Here is a 14,818-nt window from a genome sequence, read left to right on the forward strand (position 1 = left end):
AGCACATTCACTACCTGACAATTGAAATCAAGTTGTTTACCAAATTTGTGGCTTGAGTCCTTAATAGACATTTAAGTATTCACTGCCCGACAATTGCTTTTAAGGACGATGATTTGTTTAATCAGTTACGACTCATAATTATACAAAACAGAATGACTTGGAGAGAGAAAGAAAAAAAGAAAAAGAAAAAAAGACCAATTACATTGATGTGAAGTAATATTTACTTGAATTGCTAGGTAGAAATAGTTAACATTATTATTACTCTAAATCGTTCGAAATGAATAAGTTCACCAATGAAATCGAGGCTTTAACCCTTGAGGCTGGAAATTTAAAGCCTATTGGCTATATAGGATAGCTGGTTTTCATCACCTTCCTTCCTCCCCGAACCATGTGTTTTTTGCTGTTCTTTTCACTCTGTTTTTCCCCTTCCGCTCAACCAACCAAGAGATATACAAATTCCAACCAAGAGATATACAAATTTATTTGTAACGCTCAAAAAATTAATTAATTAATTTGGAGTGTTTCTCATAGTGCTCAAATGTTATTTATAACAACAAATATTATAATAAAATATAGTAGAAAAAAAATTAGTACACTTAATAAGTAAAGTACAGCAGAAAAGCAAAATATTATATTGATAATCGTTATCTATATTATTGTACCTTTAGAGAGAAATAGTACACTTAATAAGAAGACCATGCATAATCCCAGGGACAACATATTGCAATTGAAGAAAAAAAAAAAAAATGTTCATGAAGTGTACAATATAATAATAACCGTTCTCACATAGTTTACTAGTATGTTTAACCCTCGTACAATAAAGATTGTGTGTCATAGTTTACTAGCATGTTTAACCCTCGTACGATAAAGATTGTGTGTCATGGTAAGGACTACAATACCGGTGTCCTGGTGAAATACAAATGCTAGCTACTTCTAGTAGTTCAACCACGGTTGGGAGGTACACCACTAGTGATGCCATAGATGGCCACGCCATTCACTCTAGATCAAAGGCAACCTAAAATTTGTTAATTTGGGCCATAGAATTAAGTCCATGTACACTAGTGTGTAAGTACCCTTGATTCTACACATTTATTCCATGGTGGAAGCACACACAACAATTTATTATTATTATTATTATTTTTAAAAAATATGGAACTTCTATTGATGAAATTTCATGAGTATAAAGCTCTTACATCATAGAGCATATAGCTCTGAAAAATCATAGCCAAAAGTTATGAAAGTTACAAAGTCATAAAAATGACTTTAAGCTTCTGCTAACGCATGTACAATTACATTTACGGAACAGATTTGCTTCGAGCAGACTAGATCTAGGACTAGGTAGCCTAAATAAAAAACAAAAATAAAAAACAGCTAGAAACTAAAAATCCGGTCGTGAGAGTTAAGCCCCCACACCGATCTACTCCATCCTCAACCCGAAGGCCAGGACAAACAAATAAAAAAAAAACAAAAAATAAAACCCCCACAAGCAGCAGCGGAGAAGTACAACATCGTAGACAGTCCTTCGGAAGACATGCCTTGGCCGAAGAAAATGATCAAATTTAAGGTTGAAGAGACAACCCGCTAGAAACAGAGACCGATGGAGCCTACAGAGAAAACACGAGCACTGCTACCGTGAAAGGGGAGAAGGGAAGATCTAAATTTAGATCTTCTCTCCTCTTAAAATTCTTCTTAGTGTTGTCTAGAATAAAAAAGAGAAATTCTATAGAAAATGAAGAGCCTCTCTCTCTCTCTCTCTCTCTCTGTCTCTCTGTGTTAACGAAATGGGAAACAATTTATTGATAAACAATTGAGAAACATAAGTTAGTTCATGATAATCAATGTAATAGTAAATAATTGTTTGTAATACTTCAAAAAATAAATAATAATAATAATAATAATTGTTTGTAAAGTACCCCGAATTAATTGTTTTTGCTTCTACATGTTTTAATACTAACTACCAAAGTTTAAAAACTCTCAATTAAGGGTATCGAACCTTCAATTTATTTCAATTACCCTATTCCGTTAGAATTAGAATTTTGACAAAATTTCAAAAATACCTATGTTTTTTTTATTTTTATTATTATCAAAATAAAATAAAAAGATTCTGACATTAATTTTTTTTATAAAAATTTTTTTTGTAACATTTTTGCAACATCTTTGCAAAATATATATATATATATTAATGTGTATTTTGAAAATTTTGACAAGATTTAATGGAAAACCATACCGAAATGGGATATATATTTCTTTTTTTTTTTAAAAAAAAAAATATGGAACTTCCATTGATGAAATTTCACGAGCATAATTCGACCATTTTGGTGTTTTTTTTTTTTTTTTTTTTTTTCAAAATGCCTCAATCCCAAGTTAAAAAAAAAAATAATAAATAAATAAATTAAATTAAAGGGTGGCCGGCCACCCCAGTTGGGCTTGGGGGTGGCTTCGGCCACCCCTTAATTTTTTTTTTTTTTTAAAAAAAATCTGGGATGGGGGCATTTTGAGAAAAAAAAAAAGAAGAAGAATGGTCGAATTGCAATAATTTGAAAGTTTGGGAGGAGTTAAATGTCACTTTTTCAACATTTGAGGTCAAAGTGCAAATGAATGAATAATTCAAAAGAGGTAAAATATATTTTTTCCAAACATTTTTTTTTTTTTTTTGGCTCATTCAGGACATTGCCGTATGTGAGTTGTAAAGAATGAGCTAAATAAGTTTTCTCCTTATAAATCTCCTTATTTAGCAAAATTTTGTCCCACGAAAACCACTATTTACAATAGATTCTAATGGCTTGCAGAAATTGTCAACTACATTAAAATGGTTGGGTGTTGCATAACATTACAGGAGAGTAAAATTGTACATGTAGGTGAATTAATTTTTTGTGTTTTTGTGTGTGTGTGTGGTTTTTTTTTTTTTTTGGGTCACTCGGGGTATTGCCGTATGTGAATTAATTGGTTTACTTTCCCTTTAATACCCAGGCATTTCCTTTCATAAAAAGAGCAGAGTAGAGTAATGATGAAAATTACATTTGTACTTCACATTTATTAACGATCAGGGGCAAAATCAGGATTTAAGATAAGGGGCATTATGGATAAAAACATAAATTGATGAAAGCCTATTGGCTATATAGGATTAGCTGGTTTTCATCGCCTTCCTTCCTCTCCGAACCATGTGTTTTTTCCTGTTCTTTTCGCTCTGTTTTTTCCCTTCCGCTCAACCAACCAAGAGCTATACAAATTTATTTGTAACGCTCAAAAAAATTAATTAATTAATTCGGAGTGTTTCTCATAGTGCTCAAATGCTATTTATAACAACAAATATTATAATAAAATATAGTAGAAAAAAATAATACACTTAATAAGTAAAGTACAGCAGAAAAGCAAAATATTATATTGATAATCGTTATCTCTATTAATGTACCTTTAGAGAAAAATAGTACACATAATAAGTAGACCATGCATAATCCCAGGGACAACATATTGCAATTGAAGACAAAAAAAAAATGTTGATGAAGTGTACAATATAATATTAATATATTATTCATTGTCAATAACCGTTCTCATATGATCTACTCGTATATAACATATTGCAATTGAAGACAAAAAAAAAAATGTTGATGAAATGTACTATATAGTATTAATATATTATTCATTGTCAATAACGGTTCTCATATGATCTACTCATATATTTAACCCTCTTACAATAAAGATTGTGTGTCATAGTAATACAAATGCTAGTAACTTTTACTGGTTCAACCACGGGTGAGGTACACCACTAGTGATTCCATAGATGGCCACGCCATTCACTCTTGATCAAAAAAGGCAACCTAAAATCTATTAATTTGGGCCATAGAATTAAGTCCACGTACTAGTGTGCACGTACCCCTTATTCTACACCTTTATTCCACGTTGGAAGAATACACAACAATTTATTATTATTATTATTATTATTTTTTTTTTTGAAAAATATAAAACTTTTATTGATGAAATTTTATGAACATAAAGCTCTTACATTATAGAGTATACAACTCTAAAAAATCATAGCCAAAAGCTATAAAGGTTATAAAGTCATAAAAATGACTTCAAGCTTCCACTAACCCATGTACAATTACATTTAATGAAAAGATTTGCTTCAAGCAGACTAGATCTAGGACTAGGTAGCACAAATAAAAAACAACTAGAAACTAAAATCCGGCCGTGAGAGTTAAGCTTCCACACCGATCTACTCCATCTTCAACCCGAAGGTCAGGACAAAAAAAAAAAAAAAAAAAAACAAAGAACAAAACCCCCACAAGCAGTAGCGGAGAAGCACAACATCGTAGACAGCCATTCGGAAGACATGTATTGGCCAAAGAAAACAATCAGATCTAAGGTTGAAGAGACTAGATCTAGATCTAAAGCAACATGTAAAAAATGGAGATCGGTGGAGCCTATAAAGAAGACAAGCACTGTTACCATAAAAGGGGAGGAGGAAAGATCTAAATTTAGATCTTTCATACTCTTAAAGTTTTTATTGGTGTTGTCTAGAATAAAATAAAAAAATTCTATAGAGAATGAAGAGCCTCTCTCTCTATTAACCAAATGGAAAACAATTTATTAATAAACAATTGAGAAACATAAGTTAGTTCTCGATAATCAATAAATATCAATGTAATAGTAAATAATTGTTTGTAAGGCCCTCATGAAGTAATTGTTTTTGCTTCTACACGTTTTGATACTAACTCTCGAAGTTTAAAAACTCTCAATTTCAATTATTTTATTCCGTTAAAATTAGAATCCTGTCAAAATTTCAAAAATACTTATGTTTTTTTTATTATCAAAATAAAATAAAAAATTGTAAATATTCCGACATTAATGTTTTTTATATAAAAAAAATATTTGTAACATTTTTGCAATATATATATATGATTCAAAGACCAATGAACACTAGCACATCAATTTAATGAAATGAAAGCGTACTATCTAACACATTACCCCTAACGAAAACTTTACCAACTTCCAAGCCCATTCAAATCAAAAACTCAATTTTTATCACACACTCTCATTTGTATTAGAGAAAAATATAAAAAAGCCCTCCAAACTAACAATTGTTTGCGATATAGCCCCACAATATTCAAAAGGTACTAAAGTAGCCCATCAAACTATCAAAATATATAAAAAATGCCACTTATTTTTTTATATTCCTATTATAACCTAATTATTTTAACAAATAAAATAATAAAATAATTGTAAAAAAAAAAAATTGAAATACAAAAAAACCAATGGGCGAATAAATTTGGAATAAATAAATAATTAGTCACTGTAGCTAGTCTAAATTATAAATTACTTTATGTCGTATGAAAGTAAAATCAAAGGTTCTTAAGATATTCTAAAAAAAACAATTTAGTCACTGGAGTCAAATTCGGTTAAAAAAATTGTTTTTATTCGCCTATTGGTTTTTTTTTTTTTGTATTTAAAAAAAAAATAGTTTTTTTTTTGTTACAATTATTTTATTATTTTATTTGTTAAAAGAATATGGGTATTATAGGAATATAAAAAAATAAGTGACATTTTTAATACATTTTAGTAGTTTGATAGATTATTTTAGTATATTTTGAACATAGTAGAGCTTTATCACAAACAATAATTAGTTTGGGAGACTTTTTTTATATTTTTTCTTTTTTATTAGGCTGACGTGGTGGGCCTCATTAACCCTTATATCAATATTTATTAAAAAATAAAAATTAAAGAGTTGACTAACCATGCCACATGAAGTCAATAAAATAAAAGTAAAATGTATTTAGGAGCGGTAAAAATTAGGCCTTGGTTTTACGTTTCACTGCCCAAAGTTTGACTGTCCGAAAAACACGGTCATAACCTTGACAAGAAACAGAAATTGAATATTGGCTCTTCAGCCAAACACGAGTTGAGGTTTTCGGCAGCTGGAGGTCATTTAGTGTTTGTGATGGGGCTATTTTTTTTTTTTTTTTAATTTAAAAAAAAAGAGATATTAAAGAGAAATTTTAATTTAAAATATTAATATTAAATTTAAATGATCAAATTCCTTTTAGTAATAGTCCTGCTATATATTGCCGCATAGCGGGACTCGCCAAACACATAACATAGACTCCAGAGTCCAGACAGACAGCCTTATAAATGAAGCTGAGTTGCTTATACAAAGCTTAAAGCCCCATTACTTAAGCACAAAGACTTCAATGCCTAACCCAATAAAATGAGACCAAAACCTTGTCCCTTGGGGTTCCTCAACACAGACACTGCCCCCCTTTCCCAACACACACTCACACAAACTTTCAGACACTAGCACACAAACTCAACAGAGTGCGACACACTACTGAGAGAGCAAATCCAAATGGTTGAGACAGAGGCTGATCCCTGTCCCATGCTTTTCACTGTCTCAGGGGGCCATTTTTGAGCTTTCTGGGTCTTGAGGGAAAGGTATTATAGGAGCGAGTACTACTGGGTGTGTGGTGGAGATGAACAGTGGTGGAGCTGGCAGGTGGAGGGGTGGGGGTGTGGGAGTGGAACAGGGATGAGGGTCACCTTTACAGTTTCACAGTGGCAGGAGCTGGAGCACCAGGCTTTGATCTTCAAGTATCTGGTCGCTGGTTGCCTGTGCCACTGATCTTGTGCTCCCCATTCAGAAAGCTTTGAGTCCATTTCTCATAGGTTCTTCCACCACATCCCACCAGTAAGCCTTCTTTCTCTGGATTTATTGCTTTGTTTCAGTTTCTGGGTTTATGATTTGATTTGAGGAATCTTGGGTTTTTCTTCTCTTTTTCAGAGTATCAAAATCCATTGCTTTACGTTCTTTCCTTTTCTTTTCTTTCTTTTCTTTCTTTCTTTTCCTTTTTTTTTTTTTGGGTGTGTTGAGAAGCATTTCAGATGGATGGATTTTTTCTTGGATAAAAAAAAAAAAAAAAAACAGTCGGTGATAGTAATACAGAGTGAAGTGAGTATTTTCTTTTTGTTTCTTTTTTTAGGTTTAACAATCTATTTTATTAATTTTTGAAAAATATCTGAAATAAATGAACAGAAATGTTATGCTTGTCATTAGTTGTCATTCCCTTGATACTGATGGGGCAACAGTACCCGTGAGCCCATGAAATCCGTAGACTTGAATTTCTGTTGGGCTTTTTAGATTATGCCTCGATCAATCAAGTCACTTTTTTTCATGGGTGAAAGCTTCATTTTTGTTTTTTTGGAAATTTCTTTGAAATTTCTTTGCAGAACTGTTATTTCATTTCATTTGGTTTTGTACTTGAATGTCATCGGAAAAAAAGATTTCAACCTGAGGTCATTGCTGTTATTTCCAGAGATTCCCAAGTTTGATTGGACGATTTCAATGTTCCTTTTTCCTAGTGCTTTTGGTTTTGTGATTGTTGCTATCAACAAAATATTCTTCTCGAGGCCGGCAACGACATCCTCCTTTCTTTATCATGTTCTTTTGCTATCGAAAAGTGTTGATATCAGAAGTTTTTTATGGCTAATCCTATCCATTTTCTTGGGAAATATTTTAATCACCTCCTGATATACCTGGATAAAGAAGTCGTATGTCGTTTTTAGCATAATATATTATCCCTTTTGACATTAATTCTGATATATATCACTTTCACTCTGTTGTTACTGTTATAGACATATATATATATATATATTTAATGAACTTTGGGTATAATTTTGCAGTGGCCTATTGCTCCTTCTATGGGAAGAAGGTGGACCCGGAGCCGGGACGCTGCAGGAGGACTGATGGAAAGAAGTGGAGGTGCTCCAAAGACGCGTACCCGGACTCAAAGTACTGTGAGCGCCACATGCACCGTGGCCGCAACCGTTCAAGAAAGCCTGTGGAATCACAAACCATGACACAGTCATCATCGTCCACTGTGACATCCCTGACTGTTAGCGGAAGCAGCAGCGGAAATGGGAGCTTCCAGAGCCTTCCGTTGAGTGCCTTTGGTAATCCCCAAGGTGCCGGTTCTGGAACCAACCAATCCCAGTATCATCTGGACTCCATTCCATATGGAATCCCAAACAAAGATTACAGGTATCACATTCTCTGCAATTTGCTTTGCTCCATTTGGTTTCTTAGAAAATGTAGGAAAAGAAAAGAAATTTGAAGTATAGAATTCATTAATTACATAGGAAAGAAAGCTCCACAACTGAGCTGATATCACCTTGAGATTTTGGTACTCCAAAAGCACCACAAAGAAAAGGACATACCGTTATGTAGTTTTACAGTTTTTTCTTTTCTCTTTAGTTTTTTAAGTTGTAGTGTGACTAATTGTAATTGTATTTCCGTTTTGTTGTTAAATAGCTTTGAATTGTTGGAATCATTTTTGGCATTTTGACCAACTACTTTGTGATACAATTGGCGGAATTGCTTATCTGTTAGATCTAGTGTTATTTGGGCACGTATTGTTGAAATTGTGTGGTGGGAGTAAAACTGGGGACTACTCACTACTGCCATCTGGGTAATGGAGATGTCACAGAAACTTTTCAATTTGCTGTCAGATCCAGGGTTTATGGGCCCTGATGTCCCTAAGGATATATTTCTCCAAGAGTCTAATGTTTTTACGGAGGGGATGGTGTTTGACAGTATTCTTTTGGTCTGGTTCTTTGCTTTCTGTTTTCTCTGTAAATTTTGTCATTGAGGTCTGACAACCATTAGAAATGGTCCTCAGCAAGACTAAGAGGTTTCTGCTGTCTTCAGTTGCTGCCTTAAGGAAATGATGGGAATGGTACGCCTACTGGGTTTGCAGAATTCTATTGTTCAAGTATTGCCTAATATATTTGGAAGGAAGGAATGTGTTAGTCTCTTCCAGAATTTTGGTGGTCTCAAAGATGGTTGTAGGGTTCTGTGTACTTGGGGTGGCTTACGTTATTAAATAATATGTGTCAATTACTATATCTTCCAAGCTTTTGTTTTATTCCTTCATGTGAATATCTCTATCTGCTAGTACTTAAAACATATTGCTGTTTAGGCAAGCTTTAACTATTAAGATCACTAATGGATCTAGTTTTTGTTGGGCCCATTCATGAAATAGTGTGGTAGGAGTAATATGGAATTTTCCTGCCATCTGGGTAATGTATATGTTGCATAAACTTTTTGATTTTCTGCAAGGATCTGGCTTCTGGGCCCTGATGTCCACAATGATAGTCTGTTGAAATCTGCTGTTTTTGCAGTGTGTGTGTTTTAGCTATCATCTTTTTGCTCTGCTTCCTTGCTTCCTGTTTTTCTCTGTTACATTCATTGCAGAAATCTGACAAGCATTCTGAATTGTCCCGAGCATGCCAATTAGTGGCATCTTATTAACTCTCTGGAGTCTGTCAAAAAAGAAATATGGGAAGGGTGGGCTCATAGTTTTTGCAGAAATTTTATGTTAGAAGGATAAATAGCTTCCAATTTGAAAAGGGGGAGGGACAAATTCATCCTTTTGGTCTTAAAGTTTGCCATGCAAGTTTAGAGACTTCCACAACAAATACTTTCCTTAGTGTCTTAATGATCAACTTCATAAACGCTCACAGCTTATCATATCTCTGATCTAATCTGTGTTCCTTTTTACCTTGTTAAAGCCTTTTTGTTTCTTCCCCATAGTTGCTATTGTATAAAATGATTTTATCTGGTTAATTGCTTTTTTCTTTGCATTTATCCTTCTCCTTTTTTTTTTTTTGGTTATTTTTCCTCTCATTTGGTAGGGGCAAAATGTTTTATTCGTTGTTTTATTTTTGCAGTAGAAAATTGTTTGAAAGATGAACCTTAGATTGTAAGATGTCCTTGATTTACATTCTTCAACATGAAACTTCTCCCTTCACTCTTACGTTGAAGAATAGTAAGACTTTAAATGGTCTCAAGTTTGAAACACTTATATATCCATATATCCAATACAAGTTTTTAAAGTTGGACGTATATCCATGTGTTTTGCCTCCCATGGCAACTACTCCGTCGGGTTGCAAGATTTAATCTTTTGGATTTTTCTTTGCGCTTCTGTAGTTTGCATGACCTTTCACTGCTACCTTTATTTTCATAGAATAAGTATAGCTCCTACTTTCTGGTGTTCTTTCTGATAATTTCAGTGCTGTACTTCCTTTACGTCTCTGCATCAATGCCTTTTTATCTGTTATATGATACTTTTCTGCAAATTGTTAGCTTGGTAATTAGTTCGAACTAATCATAGACACAGACGCAATAATGCAGATAGAGCTGTTGAGTTCTCATGGCCTGTTTGGCACCTAATGTAAGGATGCATTTAATAGATTCAAAATTTGAATAAAAGAAAGTAGTACAATATTTTTGAAGTAGAGAACTTTTTGACTTCATCTTATGCACCTCTTCTATGATATGAATTCCGTTTGAACACAATTTGTTAGTTGTTTTATAGGGGAAACTTTTGTTGCTAAAGGTAAACAGGAGCTCCTCATACTTGGAGTTGTCGAATTTCCAATGTTGTCCCAAAGGAAAACTCATTTAACTGTTTGTATGAGATGTCATTGTCAATGCCTTGTACTGCACCTTGCATTTATTACTACCTTAAGCGATGGGCACCTCACATAACAACATGTTCCCTTCTTTTTATAGCTCTCTCAGAATGTACTGTTTTTTATTTGTATTTCTCTTAGTAATATCTAAGAAATTATTTTGCAAGGAAGATTAATTAGATGGATAATCTATTTCTATTTACCAATGGGAACGTACAGGTACCTTCAGGGACTAAAACCTGAGGTTGGCGAGCATAGTTTCTTCTCCGATGCATCCGGAAGCAATAGGAATCTCCAGATGGATTCGCCGCTAGACAACACATGGCCTCTGATGCCGTCCAGAGTCGCCTCATTTCCTGCATCGAAATCGAGCGACAACTCTGTGTTGCAGAATGAATATCCCCAGCACTCGTTTTTCCATGGTGATTTTGCCTCGGGGGAGCCGGTGAAACAGGAGGGTCAGTCCCTTCGACCTTTCTTTGATGAGTGGCCTAAAACTAGGGACTCCTGGTCTGGTCTTGAGGATGAGAGATCCAACCAAACCTCATTCTCCACAACTCAGCTCTCCATATCCATTCCAATGTCTACATCAGACTTTTCTGCAAGTTCTCAATCTCCACATGGTGAGTTTCAATCTTAGAGGAATGTTTCCAGCAAATTTCCATCCATTCTGATCTCTGCCTTGAAACCATTTTGCAGATAATTGAGAGAGGGAGCATGGTTACAGTTTTCTGCAGCCTCATTTAAAGGCCAGACAAGTTTTAGCACGCCGACGAGTCGGGTGCTCAAAGAAGAGACTCCCTTGAAGTCTTTTCATTTTCCTTGGTTATGGTTTTTTCTGCAAGGCTGTTTGTGTAAAACTACATTTGCAAGCTCAAGGTATGAATAACATAAACTGTTCGGTATTTGGGAAAAATCCAGAACATTGTGGTCTTGTTATATGATAGAGCAACAAATTTTGGCCCGTCTTTGATTGCTTCCTTCCCATGTACCAAAATAAAGTTGCTCAATCTTTCATGAGATACAGCTCTTGGAATTATCTGTATGATTTTTGTTTCTTTTTGGTTATTAATATGGCAACTGGCAAGCAAGCAGACGAGGAAAGAAAGATGTTTGTGTAAGAATATTTACCTTCACTTTGGTTTGTCAGTTTAAGGTAAAAAAAAAAAAAACTAGCCAAGTACATTTATTGACCGAAAAAAGAATTTGAATATTTTTTTACCTATCCACTTTCACCATTACATTTTTACATTTGATGAGTATTATAGCAGCCTATCAAATATTTCTCAAAATTATTTAAGCATCTTTGGTGGCCAAAATGGTACGTTCCGGGCCCATTTCTGATCCCCCTTATAAAGAGAACAAAATAGATGTGCTGGAAACATGTTTCTTTTTGTGGTTCTTTGAGCATGCGAGAGGCCCCACTGTGACTGTGAGTGTGCTAGGAAAGCCTGTGACACTTGGTCACCTCCTAAATATCTCTTTTTCTTCCTTTTTGCGTGAAAAAGGTCATTGCGTTGCACCAAAGGAAACATTACAAGGACCAGCAGCCTCTTAGTGCTCTGACAATGGCTTCAGCAACCTGGGATGCTTCAACCTTTCCTTTACCTTCCCAAAGTGCATAGCTTTGCATGCTATCCACCTATAGAGTTAGCACTTCTGTTAACTCTACCAACAACCTAGATTCGTTTATTCATTTAATATTAAATATTTCAATTTTAATACTAGGGTGTTTAGGGGTTTACAATAATACTTTAAAATCCTACAAAGTGTTCGTTTGAAATAAATGGTTAGGATTTGTGTCACCTCATCAAAATTTTGGAGGGAAAAAAGTAGTTAAAGAGGTAAAGAAAAAGAGAGAAAGAGTGATAGACTACTTCATCATCAATCTTCATTAATGGGCCTTAAGGTGGCTGGCTACTCTCATTGACTATTTTCAAAATGACCTACCACTCTCAAACATGCTTAAAAATGGTTCGACCACTCAAAATAGTTGATGGGGTGATGCAATTAGCCAATAGGCTTTAAGTTTACGGGGCTTGTTGAATTTGCTCGGGGAATATTAGTTTAGTTTTTAAAAATAATAAGGGAAGAAAAGAAAAAGAAAATTGTGAAATTGATTCAACAAGTCACATCACTTCACTTCCGACAAATGTATATCACTAGCTTTGTTTGGCATTAGCTGGAAACTGTAGTAAAATTTGATTAATGCATGGAAAAAGTAAGAATTTTAGTATGCAAATTTTATTTTTTTTTTAATAATTTTTTTTTATTTAAATAATAGTAAAAAAGTGATTGATGTAATGTAAAAAGTAAGAATGTTTAGCGAAATATTGACTAGGGATGAAAAGGCGGGTGGTTGTTACCGCTAACTGTTAATCGCACTAACCGCTAAACGATTTTAGAAGTGGTTAGTAAAAACTGCTAACCAGCGATTAGCGGTTAGTGGTGTTTTCAAAACCGCTAACTGCTTTTTAAATATAATATTATATATATTTACATTTATATTTATATTGATATAGTATTTTACTTATTAAGTAACATTAGTGAATATATATTAATTGTATATAATTTATTTAATATACAGCAAAAATATATTGTTTGTATGTTATATAATGTAATATTAAGTTTTTTAAAATATGAGTTGGGCATGAAACCAAGAACACTGACACATGGGGAGTGAAGTTTTCAATTTGCCTCTTGGCCTTATCCTACACTCCCACACGGACAACTACACGTGTTTTTAATTGCCTATTGTTTGTCCCACATCGAGAAAAAAAAAAAAAAAAAAAAACCCACCACTTCCATCTTCACTCATCTATATAAAGGACATGTCCTTCCCTACTCCTCTAAATATTGCCTTACTTAAGCATTTAAACTGAGCAAGCCAAGAGCCAAGCTTTGAGTACTCAGCTTACGTGGCAAGGGAGCTCGGCTAGCCAGGGAGAATGGTGAGCCGAGCACAATTTTTTTTATTTATTTAAAAAACGGTTAATCACTAATTGTTTAAATAACCACTTAGACGGTTAACGGAGGTGGTTAGTAAATTGTACTAACCGCCTAGACGGTTACGGTTAGCAATTTTAGCCAATAACTGCTAACCGTAAACACATTTTTACCCCTAAATTATTGACATTAATAATAAAAACTATAGATTTATGATAAAAAGTTACTATTTTTGCAACAAAACTAGTTATTCTTATTGGAAGGGGTTAAAAGTTAAAAAAAAAATCCTTTGTATTTTTATTTTTTTAATAAATATTTTGTATTTTGAAAAGTGAAATGTTTTATTTTTTAATTTTAAAAAAGAAAAATACTAGTTGAGATGGGTAGTTACTACACATAACGATCAATTTCAGCTTTCGTTTCTATCATTATCTTCTTTCTTTTCTTTTATTTTTTAAATATTTTTCTCTCGCCTTCAAATCTTCCTACCGAATGAAGTCTCGGCCAGATCCACATCAAGCCCAAATATGTCACAATCTTGAAAGTGATATGGGCTTAATGGAGCAGCGAGGACAACATGGGTTGACCCAAGTTACAATTCGGGTCTGAACTTCATCATGTTCTAGAATTTGAGATTCAATCCAAGCAAAAATCTAACAGAGCAGCCCCAAAGATACATTCCTTAATAAATTTTCTTTTTCCTTTTTCAGCCAAATATTTTAACAAACAACCCTTTACACTACAAATTTCTCAAACACAACGACTTTAATTTTAAAATTAGAAGCAACAAAGCAAAATTTTAATGCAGCAGCTAACCGCACGCCGATAGTTTAGTCAAAAAGACATGTTGAGAGTTTGGAATCAGGCCCGTGAAAGTTTTGGTCCGTTCCAAGGCATTATATACTTTTTTTTTTTTAAAAAAAAAAAAATGCAAGAGTTGATGAATTTTTCCGATTGGAGCATAATTGTAAGTGCAATGCGGCTGACAATTGTGTGTTATAAAACCCAACTTTTGAATTATCTTATTAAATTAGACAAATTTTTTTCCTTCAAATTGTTGTATATTAGAGTAGAAAAAATGATAAAATTCATTATTTTAACAATTTTTACACTGTGAATAGATAAATTCATAATTGAATTTGCATGAGATTTACATTACAAAAATAGATGATTGAAAGATGATCGTGTAGCATGCTTCGTTATAATACAATATAATCACATAAACTAAAAAAAAAAAAAAAATTAGAACATAAATTTTGTCTAAATTGGATTGGATAAATTCTTTCAAACTTAGTACATAAAATTGTCACATATATCTTCACATAAGAAAAGCACGTGACAATTTGAACTTTTTATATAATAGAAAACACATGACACGTTTATAGACTGAATTAAAGAAATTTCTTCGAAT

At 33.4% G+C, this 14,818-nt stretch overlaps 2 protein-coding genes across 2 annotated transcripts in view; both read left to right on the forward strand.

The window, feature by feature from the left end:
* The window catches only part of LOC132167650 (gamma-tocopherol methyltransferase, chloroplastic-like), a 17,043-nt gene extending 10,401 nt beyond the window's left edge, over positions 1–6,642 (forward strand). Inside the window, exon 6 of the mRNA XM_059578664.1 lies at positions 6,473–6,642. Coding sequence (XP_059434647.1) covers positions 6,473–6,642 — 170 coding nt within the window. The remainder of the gene's footprint in view (positions 1–6,472) is intronic.
* Positions 6,643–6,675: 33 nt separating this feature from the next.
* On the forward strand, positions 6,676–11,481 carry LOC132165103 (growth-regulating factor 5-like). Its single transcript, XM_059575607.1, has 4 exons — positions 6,676–6,679; positions 7,672–8,029; positions 10,681–11,084; positions 11,161–11,481. Coding segments are annotated over exons 1-4 (771 nt in total). The 5' UTR covers positions 6,676–6,678; the 3' UTR covers positions 11,169–11,481.
* Positions 11,482–14,818: the final 3,337 nt, after the last annotated feature.

Source organism: Corylus avellana, chromosome ca1, assembly GCF_901000735.1.
Source record: "Corylus avellana chromosome ca1, CavTom2PMs-1.0".
Lineage (NCBI taxonomy): Eukaryota > Viridiplantae > Streptophyta > Magnoliopsida > Fagales > Betulaceae > Corylus > Corylus avellana.

Excerpts from the sequence above, each read along its gene's own strand:
- LOC132165103 (XM_059575607.1), top strand. Across the intron at positions 8,030-10,680 it reads ATCCCAAACAAAGATTACAG|GTACCTTCAGGGACTAAAAC; the intron begins GTATCACATTCT and ends GGGAACGTACAG.